A 26,369-nucleotide genomic window follows, 5' to 3' on the forward strand; every position below is an offset into this window, starting at 1 on the left:
ATATCTCGAGCCCCTAGTCCGGGCGGCATAAAATCTCTACACTATAAAAATCTCAACACCCTTTTTCTCCCCTTTGACAAACACATCCTAGGTTACCCGGCCCACTTTTTTGGCCCTTTTCTCGAGCCCCTGGTATCCGATTTTTAAAAATTTAAAAACCAAACCATCTCTAAAATTTTCCAAACAAACCCAAAAAATTTGGTTTGGAAAGGGAGCCTTTTTGATTATAAGTCACAAAGAAAAATGGCATCTTTTTTATATATGTATATAGATTTCCGTTGAAAAAAAACAAGCCTGACATGGTTTGGGTTGTTTGGTTGTGTGGGGAGGGAACCAGGCACCCCTTTCCCACGCGGTGGGTTCTGGGGCGACCAATACGGGTAGCGGGGAGCGGGCCAATTTTCATTCCCCGGGGTTTTCGCTCGCCTCGGAAACGGTTCGCCCACGCCATGATCATTTTAAATTTGGTGCAAAACTCCAAAAAATTTTTTTTTACTTTTTCCCGAATCAATTTCCGCTCTTGAAAATTTCACTTTTGGGAATTTCCAAATTTTCAAGGTCGGGTTGGTTGAAGATGCTCCGATCCCCAAAAAAAAAAGTTGTATTGGAATCAGGAAGCCCTAAGGCTTTCCCATAAGAAATTCCCAAAAAAAAAACCCGGAATCGAACCTAGGCCCAAACACGATTGGGGGTTAATAGATATTCTTTTATTTATGAACTGGTTAACGGTTTTGGTGATTTCATTTCGATAAGTATCGACTAACATTAGAACCCCAAAATCGGCAATATTCTTGTCACCTAATCTTTAGATTTTAATATATGAAGATTTTTGAATTTCTTAAAAACTTTCATTTTTCTTGGGGGCCTTTAAAAATTAAACCCCGATAGCCATGTTTAGATTCTTCAATATATAAAAGATTTTTGTATTTTTAGCAAAAATTTAATATTTTCTTGGAAAAACAACTAAACCTAAACCCATTCAACCAGTGTTAAAAATTTGAATACTTCCCGATTTCGGGGGGGGAATAGTAGCTTTTTCGATTGTCTGTTTTAAAAATCAAAAATCTTCCTTTTTTTAATGCCCAAACAGATGGGTCTTCCTACTCTGCACTAACAATGGTGACCCCCCCGAGATACTAATGGGCTGGAAAAGCTTACACCAAAAATCCCCCAGGGTTCCTGCCGGAAGGGCGAGGGCAACTTAAAACCCCCGTCCCAAAAGGGGTTAATCCCCGAAAAACACCCTTGGTCGGATAAAAAACCCAAAATCTTTCCGGGGGGGGGAACCCGGGTCTGGGATTCGGCCTTAAGACTCACGGGAGTGGACCACGTCTCCCCCTGTTTTTTCCCCCAAAAATTTCGACACTAGCATCTATGGCTGTGAATCTGCCCTAGTTGCGCCACCGCCACTGACCCCAGTGGCCAAAGGACCCACGGTCCCCATAAACTCAAAGAGGCAAAATCTCCCTCTGCTTAACCTTCATCCCGCTCCAATCCTCGTGCGAACCAATCAGCAACTCTTGGTTCCTATCACAGTCTATTCCGTGGGTCAAACCGCCATACGTCGGAACGTTACATCAGTTAAGTGCAATTCCTGCACTGTGGTGTCACTTCGAGGCGTGTTTCAACCTGCGCACCACGTGAGTGGAGCGAATCATACGTTCATGCATGCCCCCACGCAACACTTTCAACAGCAACGTCGCCAACCAGCACCAGCACGGCAACCGCCCTGCGGGTTCTGCAGCTACAACAAATACGACTTATCGCGATCCCTCACCCCAGGATTACCTACGGACACCCGCGACAAACCGTGTACTTCAATTCAGCACGAGAGTAAGATCGAGAGATAGTTGCACTAATGAATCAGGAACCGCGTATCGATAGCCTGCGGTCAAGAAACCAAACTAAGCAGCCGTTCAGATCTTCTGAGTTGTGCGGGTTTGCAACGTAATACACGTAAAGATCGCGAAGCGAAATAATGGTGGTACTTCTTCTTCATATTGCACAACACCGTGCAACATCGTCTAACCGATGAACATCGACCACGGGGATACTACCCTAGAATGTCGGGTTATTTATTATATGCAGCTCTCAGTTACGTATTTGCCCTGCAGGATGTCTCACCCGAAAATGGCGGCGCTACTTCATCAGGAAAACCGTTTAAATTTCGGCGGCTTTAACGCGCACCACGATCTTTGGCGTTCTTGCCTGTCAAATGATCAGTAAGAGGGGATGGTACTAGCGAACAGATTGACATTCGCTCTGCAATTAATGTAGAAGCCCCCTGATTATGGGCACACTGTAATAACATGATATTACCATTGCCATGTTGATCTGATAATAAGCATAACCTGGCGACCCTATGCCTGGCATCTCGCATCCAGACCGCCACCGCCCATAATTATCTCGATCGAAAACCTCACAATTTCATTTCTGCAGATAACCGTACCATCGTTAACTTTAATAAAGCTGAATGGGTCAAACGCGAGCACCTTCAACGCTCTACCCATTTCACGGACGTATGTGTTGGCGACATCGATTCGCAGGTGATCGCAGCAGCTGCAACTGTTGTCCGGCTGGAAGCTGTAAGTCACCGTTCCAACCATGCGCGACGTTTTGTTAACGAGCGGGACTTTACTCACACCATGCCGATCCCGGGGATCCCGACTAGGGGATCTCAATTTGAAAATTCGGCGTATGGTAAATCAACATAAGCGGATGAAATGGATAGAGAACCTGAAGTCCTGCAACCTCTCCACCGGTGTGAGTAAGCTTTGGGCTTCTGTCAAGCTTTGTCTAACCCGAAGATACACGACTCAATTCAATGGTCATGCCTCTTCGGACCCGAAGAAGTGCGCGAGCTATTTTAGTCGGCAGTTTACACTGCACCCTTCGGTAGACAAAGCCAAGAGACGTGTTAACCGACGGCTGCGCAAAATGCGCGCCACTTACTTTCACCGATGAGGAGGTTCAGAGTGTCATCAACAAATCAAAATCTTCTAAATCCATTGGCCCTGATGGAATTAACATGCTAATGCTTAAGCATCTAGGCTCGACGGGAGTAAGTTATCTCACCAAGGTCCTCAAGCTATCGCTGACCACTCTTCAAATACCCGATGTGTGGAAAGTCGGAAGAGTGGTCCTACTACTGAAACCTGGGAAACCCGCTAACAAAGAGGAGTCCTATCGTCCCATAACTCTCCTCTCCCCAGTAGTGAAGACACTTGAGGCCTTGCTACTCCCGACCTTCACTCACCACCTGAGCCTAGCCAGCCACCGGAATAGATTCCGAAAAGTGCACAGCACCACCACAGCACTTAGCGTCATAAACGCTCAGATAGTTCAAGGTCTCAACCAGAAACCACCCTGTGAGAGAACGATCCTCGTAGCGTTGGACTTGTCAATAGCTTTTGACACAGTCCATCACAACGCTATTGCAGGACATTGAGAAAACCCCGCTTCCTCCAGGGTTAAAGAGATGGACCATGAACTATCTGAACAGTCGTCAATCATCCGTACTATTTCAAGGTGAAACATCTAAACTGAGAAGAATTAAACAGGGTGTTCCGCAGCCACCAGAGGGTGTTTCCATAACCTCGTACACAGATGATTACACGATATTGACCTCGGGCAATGGAATCGATGGCATGTGTTCGAAGGTAAACAACTACCTTTCCGACCTTTCTCGTTTCCTCACTGAACGGAACCTCACACTTTCCCCCACAAAATCCACAGCGACCATTTTTTTACGAACTGGACGAGGGAGTATGGACTTGAATTTAATATTGCGGCTGATGGCGTGAAAATTCCGACTGTCAAACACCCTAAGATTTTAGGTGTAACCTTTGATAGTGTATGCTCCTTTACTCCCCATACGACCGCGATTATCGCCAAGGTACAGAGCCGCAACAAAATCCTCAAGTCATTAGCCGGCAGCACATGGGGGAAAGACAAAGGAACGTTGTTGGCAACATACAAGGCAATCGGCTGGCCGGTCCTCAACTACGCAACACCTATATGGTCGCCTGGATGCAGTGGTACGCAGATGAGGAAACTCCAGACCTGCCAAAATACTGCACTCGGACCACGACGGGATGCCTTTTGATGTCTCCTATCGAACACCTTCACAGTGAGCTTATTCTCCCAGTTAAGGAGCATAATGAACTCCTCTCTAAACAGTTCCTGCTGGGATGTTTTCGTAGAAATCACCCCTGCAGCAATCTGCTGGATTGGAGCATCAAAAGGTCTCTCCTTGACTACGTCGACGACGTCGTACAGTACGCCGACCGGACTTTGGACGCAACTGACTTTCGACAGGTACTGACCGACATTCACAGTGGAGCCATTAACACCTTCACCGACTTCCTTCCCGTGAACTGGCGTTCTTGGAGTCAAACCCCCACCCATCGCAGACGAAGAGCTCGAGTTGCCGCGAGAAATGCGAGTGACCCTCGCGCAGCTTCATTCTGGATATTGTAGTAGGTTAAACTCCTACTTTCCCAGAATAGACCCTGACGTACCCAATGTAAGTCCTGCATGCAACCAGTCTCCGCATGACACTCACCACCTCTTTGCACGCCCTACCAACCCCACTCATCTAACACCCTTTTCACTTTGGTCCGCCCCGTCTAAACAGCACGTTTCCTGGACCTCAAGTTAGATGACGTCGATGACAACACAGATAATCCTTACCATCCTAACGGGGATTGATAACCGTTAAAACAACAACAACTGAGGATAACATTGATGCTTAATAGGGTGGGTCGATTCCGGATTTTTTTTGATTTGGAATTTCTAATAGTGCGGAAAAGTTGCCTTAGTACTTCCTGATTCCAATGCAACTTTTTGTTTTGAGATCGGATTGCATCTTCAACCCCAACTCCGACCTTGAAATTTCGGAAATTCGCCTAAAAACGTAAAATTGTCTACCTAGCGCCTAAAAAATACGCATCTCATGGCAAAATGTATAAAACAAAAGTTATTTGGCACGTCATTTGCTACCGAAATGGTATATGTGATCATGGCCGTAGGACGAACCGTTCCCGAGATACGAGCGAAAAGGCGGCTCGCCACAGCGCAAGGTGAAAATTGTTGCAGCTCTCAGCTAACCTGTATTGATCGCCCAGAACCCACCGCGTGGAGGTGGCTGCTTTTCAGGTTCCTCCCAAGCCCGACCCAACCAAATCTGTGAATCTGTGTCAAATTTATTAAAAAAATCAGTTTTTGTACTAAACTTTGGCACTTGTTGCCTAGATTTCAGTGTAGAGCGTATAAAACGATCACGTGATTGGGGCCAATAACTTTAGAAGATGCCTCTGTCACCAGTTTGACGGTTCTCTCGACTGCCGCGGTGTGAGAGAGGAATTCACTAAATTTCCATTCCTCTGCAGTGTCTCCCGACAGCCCTTTTATGAGTTCTTCGTTAGAAACTGAACAAAGAACTGGTGGAACAGTCAAGGTAATAGTCTTCCAGTTAATCATATCGTAATAATTATTAGCTTTAAAATTCAGCTTTGGCACTTTATTACATGTAACCCTTCCATTTACAGTGTCAGACTCTGCTTCTCTGGCTGCCAGAAGACGGTCATGGGCCAACTTTCTGACTTCTATCCGTTCGCCAGTCATCATACTAAGGAGAATGTTTTCTGGAAGAGCAAAGAAAGCATTCTGTTGAATGGATGAATCGACAACCTTGCGCAGTTTAGCAGGTAAGTATCTCGACCTTTGAATTGCAGCATAGAGATGGCGCGAGCCATCTTTGATTGAACTGTTGAATCTTATTGAGAACCACAAAGGTGAGTAAACTGTAAGTATGTACTTGACCAAAATCTTTATTTCCTTTGTTGGTTTGTCAGTAGAAATGTATAATCTCAGAATTCTATTTGCACAGGTGAGCCAGCGAGATTTGCACATGTTACCTGGATGCATCGACGCTAAATCTGAGGAACATTGACCAGAAATAACAGCTTCTGATATTTTATAGAGATAAGCTTGGTCTGTGCTAAGTTGGATCGGATTAATGACCTCAGAAGGTAATTGGCAGGATGGAAAACTATCAAATTTGACAACAGGCAACTTCTCACAATCAGGGAGCAGTTTACCTATGTCGCCAGAGAATGTATTTGGACTCTTTGAGACACCATCTATGTGCTCGAAAAGAGCACGAAATGGAAGTTCGTTGAAATGTAGAAGACAAACAACCCACTGTAATACCCTACCTATTCTTTCTTCTAGTTTCCGAATGATTCCACCTTTCCAACCTGTGTTCGTGTTGGTGCCATCTGCACCGACAACTTCTAGATGTTCCAGATCAACTGAATTGTCTTGTAAATGTTGCCATATAGCTTGCGTCTCATCCTCAGCTGACCCGGAAGGAGAGGTGACGTGGCCAAAGTAATGACAACCAGGTTCCACTATAAGATAAATATGTTCCTCTTTGCCAGTGTCGCGGTAGTATTTTTCACCTTCGCTGACTTGTGTAAGTGTATTGTCTTTGCGGCCGTCAAAATACAGCCCATATACAGAGTCAATACTTTCGGTGTTTTGGAGCTTAACTCCAACACTTTTTTTGCCCGACAAATCTTGCATTTGTCAGTGACAAAGCTAGCCTGATCCTCTGTTATCAAACCTGATTTTTTTGCATCCAGAAAAACAGATGAAAAAATGAAGGCCGCTGCTCTATCACTACTCCAAATCTTTGGGCAGCTAAAGCAGTGTGTTCTAATACTAGTGTGTTTTGTTTGGTTTTAGAGGATGGAAGGGAAAATTCATCATCAGCATCGTTTTTGGAAGAATCCATGTGCGACGCACCTACATTGTTGTCGTCTGTATGAGAGTCTGGGTGATCTGAATGGTCACGTGTTCTAGCTGATACTTTTCTGGTAAGTGTTGATATTGAATGACGTTTTGAAAGCTTTTCTTTACGTTCATTTTTCTTTGTAATCTTTTTTGTTTCAGGTAGATCAACACTTCCAATGCGACCAATTCTTCTGGTTCTCTGGTCCAAGAGAAATGGTTGTTCATTGATAGGAACTTTCCTTTCCTTTGGACAAGTGCAAGAAGAAAAATAAATGTATTTACAAGCAGCGATGTCAAATAATTTTCCGGCAGAAGAGACAAAGTCGTCTCTTTTAGAGCTCAAACCTATTGGGTTCCTTAAAAACATTTAAGAGTCAGAAATTTCTTATGGTATGTGGTGAGCATTTGTACAACTCTGGTGTGTGAAACTATCGGAATAGATGACTTTTTGAAAGTATATTCTACCTTTTTTGCAACTATTTCTGTAACCTCTTTGCTCCTAGGTTCATAGTTGTCGCCTCGGAGTCGCCCTATACGAAATCTTTCAAACTGATAACACAAAAGAACATCCTGGTAAGTAGGTAACTGGGACTCAGAGAGATTGTACGGATATATGCCAAACACAGGACATTTCTGTCTAAATTCAAATTTAGATACAGACATTTTGAGTTCTGTGTTCTGTTGAGAGAATATAAGTGATAGCACTCGGCGAAATCAACGACAAGAGTGAAGGAACTCGATGAAAAAATATTTATGTGGAGACCAGTCCGAACGTGTCGTATGGCGCAGGGAAATGAATGTAAGTGATAGAACTCGGCGAAATCACCGATAAAGTGAAGGAACTCGATGAAAAAATATTTGTGTGGAGACCTATCCGAACGTGTCCTTTGGCGTGGGTGAATGAATGTGAGTGATAGCACTCGGTGAAATCAACGTCAAGAAGTGTGGCCGCAAGCCGATTTCCACCTTGCGCTGTGGCGCGCCGCATTTTCGCTCGTATCTCGAGAACGGTTCGTCCTACGGCCATGATCACATGTACCATTTCGGTAGCAAATGACGTGACAAATAACTTTTGTTTTATATATTTTGCCATAAGATGCGTATTTTAGGCGCTAGGTAGACAATTTCACATTCTTAGGCGAATTTTCGAAATTTCAAGGTCGGAGTTTGCAATCCGATCTCAAAACAAAAAGTTGCATTGGAATCAGGAAGTACTAAGGCCACTTTTCCGCACTATTAGAAATCCCGAATCGAAAAAAGTCCAAAATCGACCCACCCTAATGCTTAATGCTACTGGCTGCAGTTTTGGTTTGAAGAATCACATGTTTGCTCTGATACAACCAAATAAAACATAGTATTTGCAAGCGTAACTTCAGTAAATTAATAGCGATGTGTACTCTTTTCGAAGATACACCAACAACGTATAAATTTAGCTACATTAGTCGTAGAATCATCGAAAATTTCGCCCAGAGTCGGTAATGTCGTCGTCAACGTGTATTGAAAAACCTTCCACTGGGTAACTGAGTCCTACCGATTTGTACAACGAAAGGCGACGAACAGCAGCCACGCTCAGCGAAAGCATACTACATGACCTCTGGGTCAGACGTAAACAGCTATTATCGCCATTAACGTTCCTATTAGCGACAAAATTAAAATAGCTGATTCTAGCGCAGAATGCTTATCACTGAAAGACGGGGAAACATTTTTGAAGTTATCTCCGAATCGCAAACGTAGGCTGAGTTAACAGATTTACGAACGATATGCGGAAATTTCTTCTCTTTCGAAAACAGCATTAGCCTATCTACCGGACGCCACCACAGTAGATCTACGTCACACGGAAGACCGGTTATTCAACATACGTACATTTTTTGTTGGTATCATGCAAAATGTGGTGCAAATGCCACCAAATGTCACCAACCGTGCTCGTTCACTTCTGTTTCGAGTTATCGTCATTAGGCCAGCTCTACTAATACCATATCAGAACCCGGAAAGCACTCTGATAAGCCAACAGGTCATCGCCTTTGCATTTACTATACATCAGCAAAATTCCATATTCTCTGTCATTGTTTGCCGCAAATGGCTCTCCCGTACAAATATACGGAGGAGTCTTATCTATATTAAATTTAAACCTACGCCGTGTATACCTTTATACTTAAGCAATCAGTGCGCAGGCTGTTTAATAAAGCCAAGCGCACGGGCAACTGGGAGGAATATAGGCAACACCTAACAACCTACAACAAGGGGATTAGGTGCGCGAAGTCAAACAGTTTTAGGAAATTCTCTGACAGCGTCAGTATGTTCACTGCAGACTCAATCAAGTGGGCACAGGCCTCCTTCTTGAACTATAAGTCACCAGGGGCGGATGGCATCTTTCCAGCTCTTTTGCAACAAGGTATGCAAGTTCTCTTGCCACACTTGTTAGGGCTGATGATAGATAGGCTGGCGATGGCGTATATCCCAGAATCATGGAGAATTGCGAAGGTAATCTTCCTCCCCAAGGTAGGTAGGAGAGACTATTCGTTGGCCAAATCATTTCGGCCTTCATGCCAAAAGGAATGGAAAAGATTGTGGACAACTACAGAAGATCGGAAGCGCTGAAAATAGCTACCCTACATGCTAACCAGCACAGGTACAGAGCAGGCATATCCACTAACACTGCTCTGTACCAACTCACAGCTGAACTACAGCATTAGCTGGATAATGGCTAGGTTGCGATACGCTCCTTCCTTGACATTGAAGGTGCTTTTGATAATGCGTCTCACGCAAGCGTGATCAAGGCACTGGAGAAAAGGAACGTGATGGCCCTGTATTCACATGGATAGGGGCCTTACTGCGTTTTAGGGTAGCTGAAACAACAATATTCGTCTTGGCGCTACCAGGCACTGACCTCAGGGTGGAGTACTACACCCCATGCTATGGAACAAGTAGTAGATGAGCTCCTTAAGTTGCTCACTAGCAATGGGATTCGTTGCCAGGAGTACGCCGATGACATTGTCGCGACATTGACATTGGCGGGAGGCAAATTCGAGAACACTCTCTGCGACATTGTTCAAAGGGGCTTAAGACTAGCAAAGGGATGGTGTAAAACGGTAGGGCTAAGTATCAACCAGGCAAAACTACCGTGATCCCTTTTACTAAGCGAAGATCTCTTCCGAGCTTGAGACCCCTAACAATTGGAGGCAGAGAGTTGGAGATGTCGAAAGAGATCAATTTCCTTGGCCTCACATTAAACTCATCCTTACGGTGGAGTAAGCATGTGGATCTACACTAGGCATCAAATGAAAGTATAAATTTCACAACCGTTATTTCAATGCAGTTTTATTAAAATAAACAACTAATAATTCGTACATTTATATTACATTAACATAAGTATTTAAGTAACAAATTATATATTAAAAAAAAATTTTTCCGGAATAGAAAGGAAAAAAAATTGTTCCACTTTAAAAAAGGGACTCTTGAATAAAAGTGGTCAAATGAAAGTATAAATTTTGAAAAAAATACGAAACGTTTGGTTTAAAAGTAAATTTAGTTATTAATATTGCCTTTTTTATTCTGAATTACTGCAGGAAGACGTTTTGGCATGCCTCGAACCAAATTTTCTAATATTTTCATTGGAATAATGTCAAGTTGACGCTTCGTCTCTAAGAAAAATTATTCCAAATTTGTACGGCTGCTTTTTGGTATTTTTGAATCAAAGATTAACCACAAATGCTTAATTGGATTTAAATCCGGTGACTGAGTTGGCCAGGCCAGTTTTTCTTTAAGCCTTCTTCAAAAAAGCGAGTAGTCAGGCGAGATGTGCGTTTATCTTATTGGAAGATCAACGACCCCAAGTTAACTTTTCCGCACTTATTTTAAAAATTTCGCTAAGAATGTTAACATATGAAGCAACCGTCATTCGTCCATCGATTTTAAGTACATTACCGACACCAAATTTTGAGAAACAGCCCCAAACCATGAGAGAACATCCTCCATGCTTCACTGATGATTGTATGCACTGTGGCTTAAGCGATTAGAAGGTTTACACTACACTGTTTTTTAACTCCTTAGCTCGAATTTGAATTAATCGGACCATATTACTTTATCTCAAAATGGGGTTGGCATATTTGGATATTGTTTTGCAAACTCTAGTCCTTTTTTCCTACTCGAAATGGAAAACATAGCTCGTTTTTTTGCGACATCGTTCTTAAAACCAGATGTTTGTAGATAGTTTTCTTTTCATTGTACTAATGGAAACATCCAAACCAAAACTTTTAATCAACTCCCGTGATAAAATTTCAGGGTTTTCAGGAGCTTTTCTCGTACAAGTCGCTCAGCGTGTGTAGAAATTTTGGATTTTGGACCTCCACCGTATTGAGTCTTGCTTCTTCTTTCTTCTCTTGGATTATTCAAAAATCTTTCTTCTTTCCTCTCTGATCGAAATGGAATCTTTTTCATAAATTTTTTTGATACGTTTCACCCCTCTTCCCATCTTGTACAATTAAGATCCGATTCTCTTCAATTTTTTTATATTTTTTACTAAGAACAGAAAAAAAAAGTTTTTCACCATAACATAAATTCCCTTAATAAATACAAATGTATTAAATATATAGTAAAATTCCGTTTTACCTTGAAAAAAATTAACCAAAACTAAAATTATACTTTCATTTGACGCGCACTCATAGGCTCACCAGCGAAGACTAATCACTCCCGATGCAGTAAATATTTTTTTCGTCTAAATAATAAGTGTAAATATTACTCCAACTGCTTATTTACGTAACGGTGCTTCTACATAAAATGCTTTATGAATTTATTCTTAAGCAAAAATGTAGGAAGTAAATTAATGATCTGAGGTTGCCAGTATATACTACATTTATACTTTCATTTGACGCCTAGTGTATCTAACGCTGTCCAAAGTCACCAAGGCGCTCTCGATATGCAAACGCCTGACCGGCAGATCCTCGGGATGCAAGCCAGGTATCATTAGATGGCTGTATACCATGATTGTTCGGCTTATTGTCACCTATGGGGCGGTTGCTTGGGCAGCCAAGGCTACGCAGTGCGTACATGCCCCACTGCAGCGCTTGAAATGATGTTGGAGCTCACACCTCTGCATTTGGTGAAAAACACATCACTGGCCCTACTTCCAAGGGACGGCGTTAGGGAGAGGATTAACTTTACAAAGAATTTTAGAGTTACTTTCGGCAGCAAAACAGAGTGGAATGACTCTCCACTTTATTCTCTGCTGAGAGACAATACTATCCAGTGGTACACTCACGGCTCGAAAACACCGGAAGGCATTGCGGGACCACATACCAAGCTATCCAAACCAATTAGACGATTTCCAAGCATTTTTCAAGCAGAAGTTTTTGCTATAAGTCAGTACGTAGAACTCAATCTCCACCGCAACTATCGCAACCAGCATATCGCCATTTCTAGCGGCAGTCAAGCGGAGCTAAAACCGATCTCAGCATATGGGATTAAATAGCTTTTAGTAGAGAAGGGCATGAGAAGATTGAACCGCCTAACAGTGTGCAACCGGGTACACCTAATATGGTTGTCGGGGCATAAAAGGGTAGCCGGAAATGAGATCGCCGACGAACTAGAACGCTCAACGCCAACGGAGATTGATAAACCGTTACAACAACTACAACAACAACGGGAACCAAGTAACGCAGTGAAGTCCCACACTCTTAAGGAGCTGCTCCGCACGGTGGAGAGAGTGGAAAGGGAACAGCACTGGCAGCAGGAATGCGACATGCCAAGCTGTTTCTAGGAGGATCTCAAGGTTTAAGGAAATAATCACCCTCCCTCCTGTCAATTCCGCCTCCTCGTCGCGCTCTACACAGGGCACTGCAGACTCAGGAAGCACTTGTCCAACAGGGGCATAGTCTCTTCCGTAAACTGGTAGTTCTGCAGCATGGAACAGGAAACCCCAGTACACCTGATTCTAGATTATCCAATTTGCAGGCTTAAGGCCTTAGGTTCCATTTACGTGAACAGGGTTCTCATCACCTCAGTAGCGCCCAGCAAGCTACTAAATTTTTCCGGATGCTGGATCTGGGCCGCAGTGCAATAACTCATTATTAACCATCTATCGAAATTAATAAAAACCATTAATAAAAAACTAAGAAGAAGAAAGCTCAATCGGACTACGCTAACGTTGCATATGAAAATGTCAAAAATCAACTTTATTTGTGATGCGTGAATTTCTTTGTCACTGTGCTTCAACTGCCGGGTTAATACGTTTCAAAACTGATGCAATGTCAGAAATATTTCGGTTGCATTACAGAACATCATATTATATGTACATCACAATTAGTATAATACGCCATATCTAGCAAATGAATATACACTTATCCAATATTTAATGGTAATGAAAGTTTATAGGTTATATTGAGGAGAACGTAAATATATGTATATGTATGCCTAATTTTTTTATTACTAATGACAAACTTTTATCACTAATGTCGATGCAAATAATTATTTCGTTCTGGATATTGTAGCAGATTAAACTCCTACTCTTCCAGAATAGACCCCGACATATCCGACATATGTCCTGCGTGCAATGAGTCTTCGACACTGGCCACCTCTTTGCATGCCACACTCATCTGACACCCTTTTTCCTTTGGCCCGACCCCGTCGAAACAACATGCTTCTTGGGCCTTCCGTTATATGACGTCGACGACAACCTAGATAATAAATCTTACCATCCTAACGGGGATTAGATAACCGTTAGAACAACAACAACATGCAAATAATTATCAAATCATTTTTTCCTTTCACTGAATTAAAATAAAAATGTTGGAACTGTTTATTTAGACGTATTTGCATATTGAACTTGTGCACATAAATATACCAATAATTTCTTAAGAAAAGTGCAACTGCAAGAAATTAGTAAACGTAGAAACAAAAACTGAACTTTTTTTTTGTAAAAACTGTTTTTTTATAATTTGCAGACCAAGGAGTGGAAATTAAAAAATACATTGAATGATGTATATGATATCATCTCCACTTAATAATTATAATGATTCCCTTATTTATATCAAAAGTATACAAATTTCTTTACCAATTATTCAGAAAATCGAATCCCCTATGTAAATTTAGATCGTTATCTAAAAGCCGGCACAAAGTTTTTTCGTCACCATTCTCGTCATTATATTCGTGATTACTTTGTGCGTCGTCATCGGATGTAGTTGTTAACGAGTTCGAGGATCCCGTCAGAATTCCGCTGTTGCTGCAATTGTACACTAGAGTAGCTGATTCACCTTTTTCAACATAGACATCTGCGTACACGGCATAATTCAAATTTGATTGCTTCGGTTTGAAGTCGAGTAAGAATGAGCCCTCGGATGTATGCTTTACAAAATTTTCTTTCAAACATCTGCTCGATTCATTTTTAGACTTATTCAAATTTGGCGAAGAAAGCACTTGAATTGCTTTAGCAGATGGATTATTGGATACTTCTTGCGATATAGGTAATAGGCGTTTATTTTTTCTAAACGGCTTCAAATGGTTGCTCAATGTACTCTTTAACTCCTTTTGTAAGCTATCATAATTTTTAGTTAGATCTACATTTTTAACCAAATTTATATTGCACGACTCGTTTGAAGTAAGGCATTTATAATCAAAGTTAGTGTTTAGATTTATATCATTCAAATCAGCTTCATAATACTGTTGTTGTAGATCTATTTGTGATTTTGTGCGATAACTGAAAGGTTGCGAATGTTCATTGGGATATGCCCTTAATACATCATCATATATAATTTTTAGTGCCACTTTCTGTGCGATATATGTATGTAAGTTGACTCCATCATAAATATAATCTGTTTTCTCGTTTCTACCATTTGCCGGATCATTGCGTAACGTTTGAAGCGATCTCAAATAACTTTTCTGTTTTTCAGTATTTTCAGTTCTTTTCAATTTTTTGGATCTAGTGGGAGGAGGTGGCGGTGGAGACGAAGGAGGTTTTAATTTACCAAGTTGATGTGTGTGTGATGTGACAGTGTGCTTAGCGCGTGCTACCAAGGTTTTTGACAATAAATTTTGAGTCTGTAAAATATTTTCAGTTAACGAACGCGATGTTTTACTATTGACATTGGGAAAATAATCTTGTCCTCGGTTCTTTGAAGACGATGGCAAAATATGTTCAGCACTTGTAGTACATAAACTAGCCGAAGATGAGCTTGACGAAGATGAACTTGGTGATAACGATGAAGCGGGAAGGAACAGATTTTCCAAATACTTCAGCGAAATTTCAGGATTTATCAGAGTTTGGTTTATGATCTCGTTTTGTTGATTTTCTTTCATAGTATACCAAAGCGTGCCATATGATGATTTTGTTATGTTTATATCAGACGCAATGCGCTGAGCTAATGGACTTAAATTGGAAAAATAATCTTGTGCCATTTGCAGATTAAACGAGGTAAACTGGAAAGCGGCCATTTGTATAAGACTATTTTTTATGTAGCTCATCCAAAAAGTAGTTTTCACGACTTTCCTGATACTTCCTAATAAAAAAAAAAAGTTGTTACTACCATAGGAAATCAACTTTGATTTGATGTTTAATTGAAGTTTTATGAAAAGTTCTATTTAAGATAGTGCTTCATAATGTAGTGAATGCAGTGTTTGAATATACATGTATATTCATATACGTTCATGGAAAATATTTTTAACATCTCTTAGTAAGCTTTAAATTATATAGTTAATTGACAAGAAATCCACAATTATTCCAACGAATGGTTTTTGAAATGTATGTGTAAAAGATTTAAATAAAGCAAAAGGAACTGCGTTTGATATGACCTGTCGTCACGACTTTATTTTTAGCACTCACTTAAATCCGCAAGGAGCGGCAATTATATGCCTGCTTGTACAAAAAATGCATTGCTAATAACTGCACAAAAAAGGTAATGCATTTTGTGTAGGTGCGAATAGATGCGCTTATACTTAATATGTAGATATGTATGTAAACTAATTATGATTTCGGGAATAGAGCATATGCTAGCGGTGTGCATATATAAATAAGCAGCAGTCAGCGTCGCTAAGATATGTATGTATATACCAGAGACCGGCACGAGTAATTAAAAAAGTAACATGTTAGCAAGCGGCGATGCCGATGCGGCGAGTACACGCTACGTAACGGTACTTTGGCATCGTGGGCATCGGCATCGTGGGTATCGGCATCGTGGCATCGCCGATTACTAACATGTTACTCAATTAGTATGGTGCGCGAAGAAAAGAACTGGCAAAATATACAAAAATGCATGTTATACAGAAAATTGCGTTTTGAATTGGTGGCGGCGTCATGAAGATGAGTTTACATTGATGGCTAGACTGGCACGAAAAATTTTATGTAATCCAGCGTCTAGTGCAGCAAGTGAAAGATGTTTTAGTTTGGCAAACCGTATATTAGAAGAAAGAAGAACAAATTTGAAAGGAGAAAATCTGGACGCCATTTTATTTTTGCATTCACAACAAAAAAATTAAGTTCATATTAAATATTTTTTATTTTTAATTCGTTGCTTATTTTGATCGAAAATAACGAAATATATTTAATTTATTTTTATTTATTGAATTAATTTATGTTGTGTATGTTATATTGAATTAATTTATGTTTAAATGAAGAGAATTTTATTAATTTTTTCCTAATATAAGGTAAATACGAAAGAAAAATCACAAGAATTTGCTTTTATGTATGCATTTCGTTTCATTTGCCATTGACGATACCAGATAGTAATCGTACGATGCCACGATGCCACGATGCCGCGATGCCGATGCGCAATGTTACCTTCGCATCGTGGTAATCATCAGAAGTGTTACTTAGTAACGTAATCGTACGATGCCTCCCTTAATCGTTCAGGTCTCTGGTATATACATATGCCTACAAGTCAATAGCTGAATGCAAATAACCAAAGAAAGAAGAAATAACGTTACAGTCAGGCGATATTTGTCCCATAGGCGTAGCCTATGCAAACTTAGGTGGGGTTAATACCCTATACAATATCTCAATCTTGAACAGTATGCTTTGCGTTTTATAAGTTGGATCGGATTACGCTATTCAAGTCCTATTTTCTAGAGATAGAGGAGGTGCTCCAGGCTAAGAATATATACAGTAGCGGCCAGTGAAATCCGGACAGCTAAAAAATCATAGTTTTTCCTTATTATTTTAGGGGAATGTTTAAATTTTTTTTTAAACAATAATATATATTTAGTACATTAGTATTAAGCGTAAAAAAAGTCAATGTTGTGAATTGTTCTTATAAATTTTTTTTTTATTATTTTTACGTATTATAAACAGAGATAAATTTTTTTTATTTACATAAAAGAAATGATTTTATAGTTTTAGTTAAAGGAAACATTAATCTATACAAAAACACTATTTTAATTATAGTATTTTGTCAAACGTGCTTTTCTTTTTATTACGGCTTTCATACGCTCGGGCTTTGAATTTATAAAGTTTTTTATTGTTCCTGCTCCAATACCGTTATACCACGCTTCTTCGAGAATTCCATTCAGCTCTGCTAAATTCTTTGGTCTCTTTTGTGCTACCTGAGCCTGCAATATAAACCAGAGGTTCTCAATAGCATTGAGATCCGGACTGTTACCTGGCCACTCCAAAGTCGACACCCTGATTTTTGATAAACCTTAAAGAAAGGAAAAAGGATAAGTATAAAATTTGTAATTAAAATTATAGCAATAAACTCTAGTTGTACAAAAAATGAATACTTACTATTTTGGCACAATGGCAGGGTGCAGTCATCCTAAAAAAAATAAGGACATCCGCTCGTGAAAAGCGATTTTTCATTGAAGGTATTAAATTGGTTTCAAGTATCTCCTGATACTTATTTCTATTGGCGGTTCCTTCTATTAGGGCTAGTTGCCCAATACCATAGTAAGAAAAGTAACCCCAGACCTTTCGGCTTTCTCCCTGCTTAACAGTTCTTTGAACACATTCGTCCTTGAACCGCTCAAAAGTTCTCCTGCTCATGTAGGACATACCGTCGCTGCCAAAAATGTTAAATTTAGACTCATCTGAGAAGATTACATTTCGCCAATATATTTGAGTCTAATTTTAATGTCTTTTTGTCCATCGTAAACGGTTTTGACGCATTTTTGAGGTTAAAAGTGGTTTTTTGGCGGCCCGACGAGTGTTCAATTTAACCTCTTAAAACCTTCGACGAACAGTTCTTGCGCTAACTTCCGTACCGACATCTTCAAATAACTCCAGTTCAATGTCCTCAGCAGTTTTGAAGCGATTCCTCAAACTGACACGTTCTATCACCCGATCTTCCCTAGAACTTGTCTTCTTCTTTGCTCCAGAGCCAGTTTTTCTCTTAAGAGGCCTTGTTTCATCGAAATTTTTTAGAAATTCTCTCATGGAAGATTTGCTGAAGCCAATTCTACCACTAATTTCCCGAATGGTCAGATTTTCTTTTCGCAAAATAAAAATATTACTTTTTTGCAGTTCGGACATTTTTTTTTAATGTTGGCATATTTAAGCTTTAACGAAGCACAAGCACGAAATGTATTTTGAAACTATTAAAAAATAAAACAAAGTTGTTATAAAACGTGTACAGAGCACTACTTTAAGTGAAACAATAATCATTTCGGCAGAAAGTTACACTTGTCGGTTACAATCGTGTTTTAAATACAAACCCACAGGTTGTCCGGATTTCACTGTCCGCTACTGTATATACATTAGGGTGCTTCAAAAAAAATTTGAATTTTTTTTTTTTTTTTTCAACTCTTACCCCCTCAAATGTTAGTGATTGACAAACAAACAATACTCCCTCAGGCCAGGCGCTGTAGCTTAACTCTAAGCGGTCGCTTTTTTTATGTTTCCTATTAATTTAACAGGAATTTTCGTTTTTTCATTCAAATCAAAATTTCACCAGTTAATTTTCGTTTCTCAAAATAGCCATCACATATTCAGAAAGTTGGCTTTTCAAACTTTAAAATTCCCGCGACAAAATTATTATTCGCAGAAACGAACAACACTTCGGAAAAGGCAATCGGCGCAGCTGCAGGCAAGGGGGGTCAAGGAGCTAATCGTAAGATTAGCTTCCTTAATACTCCCTCGCCAGATGAGCGGGCGCTGTTTGCGGAGTATGCCAGGGAGTATGACGACGACATGCCTTCAGGCAGTGGCGCTCGGCAGGCGAAAGCGACTGTGGCCGGTGATGAAGCTGCGAGCTCCACCAAGACCCCCCTCAGTAGGCTTAGCTGCTCGACATCGAGCAGAGACCGATGGTGCTCGTAAAAGGAGGACGCGCAGAAGGGGTGGGCAGCATCGCCCCCTTCCAGCAGCTGGCAAACCCGGCGGGTGCGATGACCTTCGCAGGAATGGCATGAGCGGTGCCATCGTTGCCCCGTTAACGCAACCTTGACCGCAATGCGAGGTGATGGAAGGGCAGCGCCCTTGGCCACCTATGCACAAACCGCGAAGCGCAAGAGCGGACAAATCAGGTCAAAGGGCCCCCCCAGCTCTAAGAGGATGAAGGGCTGTAGTTCGAAGGCAGCCAGAGGCCAACCATCCGCACCAGTCCCCGCGCGGGTGGAGGAAGGGCGGCGCAGATATGCGGATGCTGTTAAAGCCGTACTGTCTCAAAACTACCCGGCGGAGTCGTTGAAGTCGGAGAAGCTTACCGTGCTCCAGGACCTCCTCATAGAGGAAATGAATACGCGGCGTCCTTCCTTGGGGTGGATTTCAAAGGAGGCATATTGCAGGTAGACTGCAAGAACGAGACGTCCGCCAACTGGCTACGGGAGTTCGCCCCAAAGTTGGAAGGCTGGAAGGGTCCCGTCTTCTGTGCAAGAAGGGCGGAGGACTTACCGATCATGCACAGCATGACGATGTTGCTGCCCCGATGCGGAGACCTCGGACGTCTCCGATCAGCGGCCCTGTGGTCAGGGAGGAGAGCTACCTTCCACGCAGGAACTCTTCGATTGGCTTGGAGACCCGACGGATGGCAGTGCGACTTACGGCGGGCTGAGGATTTTCCCCTCATCGAACTACTACTGTAGTGGCCGTCAACTCAGCGGCAGCTTCGGCTGTCATAACGAGACGGTTCACTTCGGATAACCTGGGCATCCTGCTGATCCAAGAGCCTTGAATCTACAGAGCAGAGGTTAAAGGCCTTAAGACAGATTTCAGCAAGGTAATCTGGGATCTCTCCAGCGCGAGACCTAGAACTTATGCAGTAGTCAGAAATAATATTGACTTCGTCTGTATTTCAGAACTCCTGACGCCGGGTTTCGTGGCGGTGGAAGCCAGGAACTTCGAAGGCAAAGACTTCGTCCTGGCTTCAGTCTATTTACCAGGGGAGGCATCCACAGCACTCCCAGAGGCTGTGGATAGACTGGTTGCGTACTGCAGGAGGAACAGGCTGCCCCTAATCATGGGCTGTGATGCGCACGACCATCACAAGGAATGGGGCAGTACGGACTGCAACACACGAGGTGAGTCTCTATTAGAGTATATAGTAGGCAACAACTTAGCTATAGATAATGTGGGGCGTGAACCCACCTTCATCACAGTAAGCAGGAAAGAGGTGCTTGACATCACCTTGAGCAACGTGCCTGCCTGTGGATTGGTCTCACAATGGAGGGTTTCAACGAAGCCCTCCTAGTCAGATCATAGAATCATAATGTTCGCGCTAGTTAAGGAAGATAACATTCCTTATCATACTCACGAACCCAAATACATCAACAAATCCTTATCAGCTGTAAACATAAAAACATGTCTCATGACATATACACATAATAACGCATTGTAATTATCAGTAACAGATAGGAACTTATCCAAAAATATTTATCAGCTTAAAATAAGAACACAACAGAACAACATGAATGTTCTGTCGATACTACGAGTACAAATAGTTGTAAGCAAACCTAATGTTTTTTAGTCTTAGTATTACCACGAACCAAGAAGGTATATTGAACTTAATAAAGAATAATAATAAACCCAAAACTATTATTATTTAACTGGGGGCTCAACCGGGATTGCAAATCAACTTGCTTTCCAGCCAGTCTTTGAAATATAAGACTTAAAAAACCAAAATCCACGGTTTTAAAGAAAGACACATCCGGTTCCTGAAAAATTGGAGCAAAAACAGAATTCTAAGGCACCACTAAAAACTGGAGCACATCAAAAACTTCAGAAATCAGAATCAGTTACGATGACATCAGAAATGGAACAACTACGCGCACACATCGACGTACTAACTCAAACTTTGCAGCAGCAAAGCATTGAGATGCAGAATCGCCTATCAGCGATTGAATCAAGCCAATCGTTTAAAGGATTATCGATGGTCGATCAACACGAAGCAATACGCTTGCACATAAACGACCCAATGGAAATTGACCTAGAATTATTCAAAGCACTTGCACGGTTCGCTGGAAACAAGATCAATATAGATCCTGGAGATCGCAAGTACGGACCTTTATGGATGGTATAAAAGGATTCACCAACCACCCTAGATACTACAGTGCACTTGGTATAGTACGAACAAAAATAACAGGAGCAGCAACAGATATTCTTACAAACCACAACACGAAGATGAATTTTTATTACATAATAAATAGATTGGATTACACGTTTGCGGACCAAAGGCCACTATACGTCCTTTTAGAAGAAAAAAGATCGTACAAGGAAGGAAAACCTTAGCCGAATTCCACAGTGAAGTGAGCAAAGCGCTTAACTTGGCATTATCAAAAATTGAGATGTCCGAAAACCAAAGCAGTGGTTCTATGAAAGACTATGGAAACCAGGAAGCAGTAAGGACCTTCATCCTAGGGTTAAATAGCAAATATACAAGTGGGACATTGTATAGTTATAACCCTAAAGATTTGGAAACAGCTTACGCAGTAGCTAGTACTATTTACTAAGATAATGTGAATCGCCAATTCGAGGTACATTCTAATCTGTCAAGGGGAACGAGCAACAACGATTCCATCAACCTGATGATAAAAGGAAATATAATCCTCGCTTCAACGAAGGCCAAGTTTATTCACATAGAGAGGACGGACAACATCATCAATACAGACCAAACGTCAGAATACAGAGGAATTATCAACCGCAACAACAACTTGCACCAGAACCAATGGAAGTGGACAGTTCGCAGCAGTACCAGAGGCCAACATATTACTTCAATCAACCAAGGAATCCGCCTCACCAACAAAATCCTTTCAAAAGAGACAGGAACGTCTCGTCACAAAACTTCCATCAACATAAAATGCAACGCATCAATCAAACCGCACAAGCAGACTACGATGGACATTTTGAAACACGGAGTACTTTTTTAAGGCGAGTAAACGGGTTGCCTTGTATCAAAACAAAATGTGGATTAACTGGCATACCCGTTACAATTTTAGTGGACACAGGATCAACTAAGAACTATATTAGCAACAAGTGTAAAATCGGTAAGTCAATACAAATGATTCCTTTTAAAACAAAAACTTTACTTGGCTTTTCAGTCATTAATTCAAAAAAGTGATTGCGACACATGGATATGATTTAGTATATTATGAAATAGATAAGCTAAATGAATTCGATATGATATTAGGAGAACAGGGACTTAAAACTCTTAAAGCAGAAGTGAATTTATTTGATTATAGTTTAAAGTACCAGAAGGAAGTGACCCACAACGTAGAACAAAAAATTAATTTTACTATCAATAACGCTCAATACGAAGAAGACATTAGAAAACTAATGCAAAAAAACGTTCAAATAAGTGAAGCTCTTCTTTTCACTGCAACTATTCAGGCGACAATTAGGACCCAGACAGAGGATCCAATATGCACAAAACAATATCCATATCCCATTGCGGATAATGACTTTGTGAATAAATAAATTGGCGAGTTATTAAAAAATTGAATTATTGAACCCAAAAGCCCATATAATTCACTCAGATGAACTGTTCCAAAAACGGAACTGACGAACAAAGTAAGCCAAAAAGGAGAATGGTAGTTGATTTCCAAAAAATTAATGCTCAGACAATCACAGACAGATATCCAATACCTGATGTAAATATAACTATCCAAAATTTAGGAAAAGCAAAAGTATTTTCAACTATAGATTTAGAATCAGGATTCCAACAAATTTTAATAAAGGAATACGATAGAGAAAATACCGCTTTTGCAATCAATGGAGCAAAATATGAATTTGTTAGGATGCCGTTTGGGTTGAAAAACGCACCTTCAATCTTTCAACGATGCGTAGACGATATCTTACGAGAATATATTGCATTATGCATATGTATATATAGACGATGTATTAATATTCTCTTCCTTACCTGAAGAACATATTGAACAGCTATAATAAATGCACTACATAAAGCCAATATGAAAATTTCAGACGAAAAGTCACATTTTTTTCAAGACTCAGTGGAGTATCTTGGCCACATCATTAAGCATAATAGGATTACTATGGATCCAAACAAGATTGAAACAATAAAAAATTTCCCAGTTCCAAAAACGCTTAAAGAACTAAGGTAATTTTAGGATTAGCTAGTAATTATAGAAAATTTATTAGGAATTTTGCATCTATCACTAAACTCTTAACTATTCATTTAAGAGGAGATCAAGGAATGATAAAAAAAAAATCAGAGCTCCAAAGTAGACATAAAATTTGACGAGGCAGCACTGGATGCACTACAAAAAATAAAAATAGCACTTCTGGAACAAACAGAACTATTTCAACCAGATTTCTCAAAACCATTTGATTTAACTACTGATGCAAGTAATTTTGCTATTGGGGCAGTCCTATCTCAAAATAAACAACCAATTACCTTCATTTCAAGAACATTAAATGATACTGAACAGAATTATAGTACAAATGAACAAGAACTATTAGCCATAGTTTGGTCACTTCAAAAGTTACGAAACTATCTATATGGGGTAGCAAATTTAACTATTTACACGGACCATCAGTCCCTCATATATTCAATATCAGACAAGAATCCGAATACGAAATTAAAAAGGTGGAAAAATTTAATTGAAGAATATGGAGCAAAACTAGTTTATAAACCAGGACAACAAAATGTTGTAGTTATCAAGACAACAAATAAATGCGACTACTGATTGTTCTCAACCTGTAGAACATTTCAAAAGGGTAAAACAACCATTGAATTCATTTAGAAATCAAATTGTACCTATTTATGATCCAGCCAACGTAGGCGTATCAACGAAAACAATTTTTCCAAATAGTGTACGTCATACAATCCACTACAAAGACAAGAATTACTTAGAAAAATTAAAAGGAGTTGCAAGACCAACTGTCACGAACGCTTTAAAAATAGTCGAGGAAATATTATTTCATGTCAAAGATGACCTTATTGCTAATTTTCCAACTTGCACATTTGTAATATCACCAAATCTATTGATAGATGTTATAACCATAGACGAACAGAAGGAACTAGTAGTAAAGACGCACTGACGTGCTCACCGTAATTATAAAATTCATCACAGGAACACCAGACCATGACGATTTAATAGAAATAAAAACAGGCTTAAATTACTTAATTGAAAACAATAACAAACAAAGAAAGATTAACTCTCAGTTTGAAAAGTTATTAGAAAAATTAGATCCGAAATATGTCGTAGAAGAATTTGTAATCAGAGAAGTTTACAAAGAGTTAGAGACAATTACAAATACAATTAATTTTGCTAGAAATGGAAATTTTTACTCTGGAACTTTAAACTTGAACAATATTCACGAATTGATTTCAAATGAAATTTTTGATGTACAGGAATGCGATAATCACAATATATAAATACCCTACCATTAATAAAAAATGTAGATTACACAATTTAATTCCCTTAGCCTACAAACATGGAAAATTAAAAATTGAAAGAAAAATAGCAACAAAATGTGAAAATAAATTTATAAGAGTACCTAAGTGTAAAAATAATGATGGAATAAATATTTGTATTTGTATCCCTTTACTAACTTATGGGGCGGTGGTGTGGGCACCGAAAGCAGAGCAAACAACGGTAGCACTCAAACTATCGAAACTGCAAAGGCTCGCGTGCGTCTGTATGACTGGAGCTATGCGCACCTGCCCGACAGCTGCACTTGAGGCCCTGCTGGATCTCACCCCGCTACACCTACTAATTGGTCAGGTCGCCAAGTACACTCTGCTTGAAATGACAGCAGAGGGGACTGGCAAAGGTAAAATAATCTCGTCCCAACGCATGGAAGAGCTAAGTGGCATCATACCACTGGCTCCTCTTCCAAGGGACGGCATTAACAAAAAGCTGAACTTCACTAAGAAGTTTAAGATCACCCTCGGCAGCAAGGCCGAATGGAGCGACTCCGCATTCGAGCTGCTACTCAAGGATAGCTCGATCAGGTGGTACACCGACGGCTCGAAAACGTCGGAGGGAAGCAAAAACTCTCCATACCTATGGGTAAGTTTCCGAGCATATTCCAAGCGGAGGTATTTGCTATAAGTCGGTGCGTAGAGTTAAACCTCCAACGCGGCTATCGCAACGAACGTATAGCTATACTCAGCGATAGCCAAGCGGCAGTCAAGGCGATCTCGTCATACGAGTTAAAATCGCTATTGGTGCAGGAGTGTATAGACCGGCTCAACAGTCTTGCAGAATGCAACCAGGTGCACCTTATTTGGGTGCCAGGCCACAGAGGCATCGCCGGTAATGAACTGGCCGATGAGCTTGCCCACTCTGCAGCATCCACCAGCATGCTCGGACCGGAACCTTTCATAGCGGTGGGTCCCCACACCATAAAGGAACAGGTCCGCAAAGATGTAGCAGTGGGTAGGGAGATACATTGGCAACACCTTCCAGGCTTGCGGCACGCAAAGTTGCTGATGAAGGGTTATAACCTCAAAAGGTTTAAATGCATAATCAATCTCCCAAGAAAGAAAGCCAGGCTACTGATCGCCTTCTACACCGGCCATTGCAAATTGAGGAAGCACTTATTCAACATGGGCCTAGCTTCTTGTGCAAATTGCCGGTTCTGCGATCTGGAACCCGAAACTCCAGAACACCTACTAACGGATTGCACGGCAATCTGTAGGCGCAGGACCAAGAGCCTTGGATCCATGTTTCTAAATAGGGATCATATCGCCTCAATAGCACATAGCAGTATATTGGAGTTCATCAATTTGCTGGGGCTAGCTGAGACGCTGTGAGTCAGGAGAGCGCACAATAGACCCTACGTCGCGGTGCAATCCTCATTAATTTATCTAATCTAATCTATCTAATCCCTTTACTAAATAAGGACAAAACATATTGTAATATTTTTCAAGAAAACAATGTGCCATTATTAATGTTAGATCACGGAAATATTATAATTGACGAAAACCATATACGGAACTGCCAAAATATTACAGGCACAAAATTAATTTAGTTTAATAATAGCACTACTTTAGATAATAAGACATATTTTAACCATGACCAAGAAATAAAAAATATAATAAATGGTCATCAAAATGAACAAATGAAAATTATGAAATATTTAGAATACAAATCGAATTATAAATTTTCTAATATACAAGAAATGAACAAATACCTAGTTCCTGTTGAGGAACGCCCTTTCCAATTTTTAAGCTAAGCTATTCTTTTAGTAA

At 40.5% G+C, this 26,369-nt stretch overlaps 2 protein-coding genes across 11 annotated transcripts in view; one reads left to right on the top strand and one right to left on the bottom strand.

Annotated features, from left to right (window-relative positions):
* Positions 1–9,389, top strand: part of LOC126765684 (uncharacterized) — a 142,047-nt gene extending 132,658 nt beyond the window's left edge. Inside the window, exon 2 of the mRNA XM_050483407.1 lies at positions 9,380–9,389. The gene's annotated coding sequence lies outside the window, so the exon portion shown is untranslated. The remainder of the gene's footprint in view (positions 1–9,379) is intronic.
* Positions 9,390–12,920: 3,531 nt separating this feature from the next.
* The window catches only part of LOC126765682 (uncharacterized), a 69,187-nt gene continuing 55,738 nt past the window's right edge, over positions 12,921–26,369 (bottom strand). For all 10 annotated transcript variants that reach the window (XM_050483402.1, XM_050483397.1, XM_050483399.1 and 7 more), the window contains one exon: positions 12,921–15,287. In XM_050483402.1, the coding sequence (XP_050339359.1) occupies positions 13,843–15,252 (1,410 nt within the window). In that variant the 5' untranslated portion in view covers positions 15,253–15,287 and the 3' untranslated portion in view covers positions 12,921–13,842. The remainder of the gene's footprint in view (positions 15,288–26,369) is intronic.

Source organism: Bactrocera neohumeralis, unplaced genomic scaffold, assembly GCF_024586455.1.
Source record: "Bactrocera neohumeralis isolate Rockhampton unplaced genomic scaffold, APGP_CSIRO_Bneo_wtdbg2-racon-allhic-juicebox.fasta_v2 cluster11, whole genome shotgun sequence".
NCBI lineage: Eukaryota > Metazoa > Arthropoda > Insecta > Diptera > Tephritidae > Bactrocera > Bactrocera neohumeralis.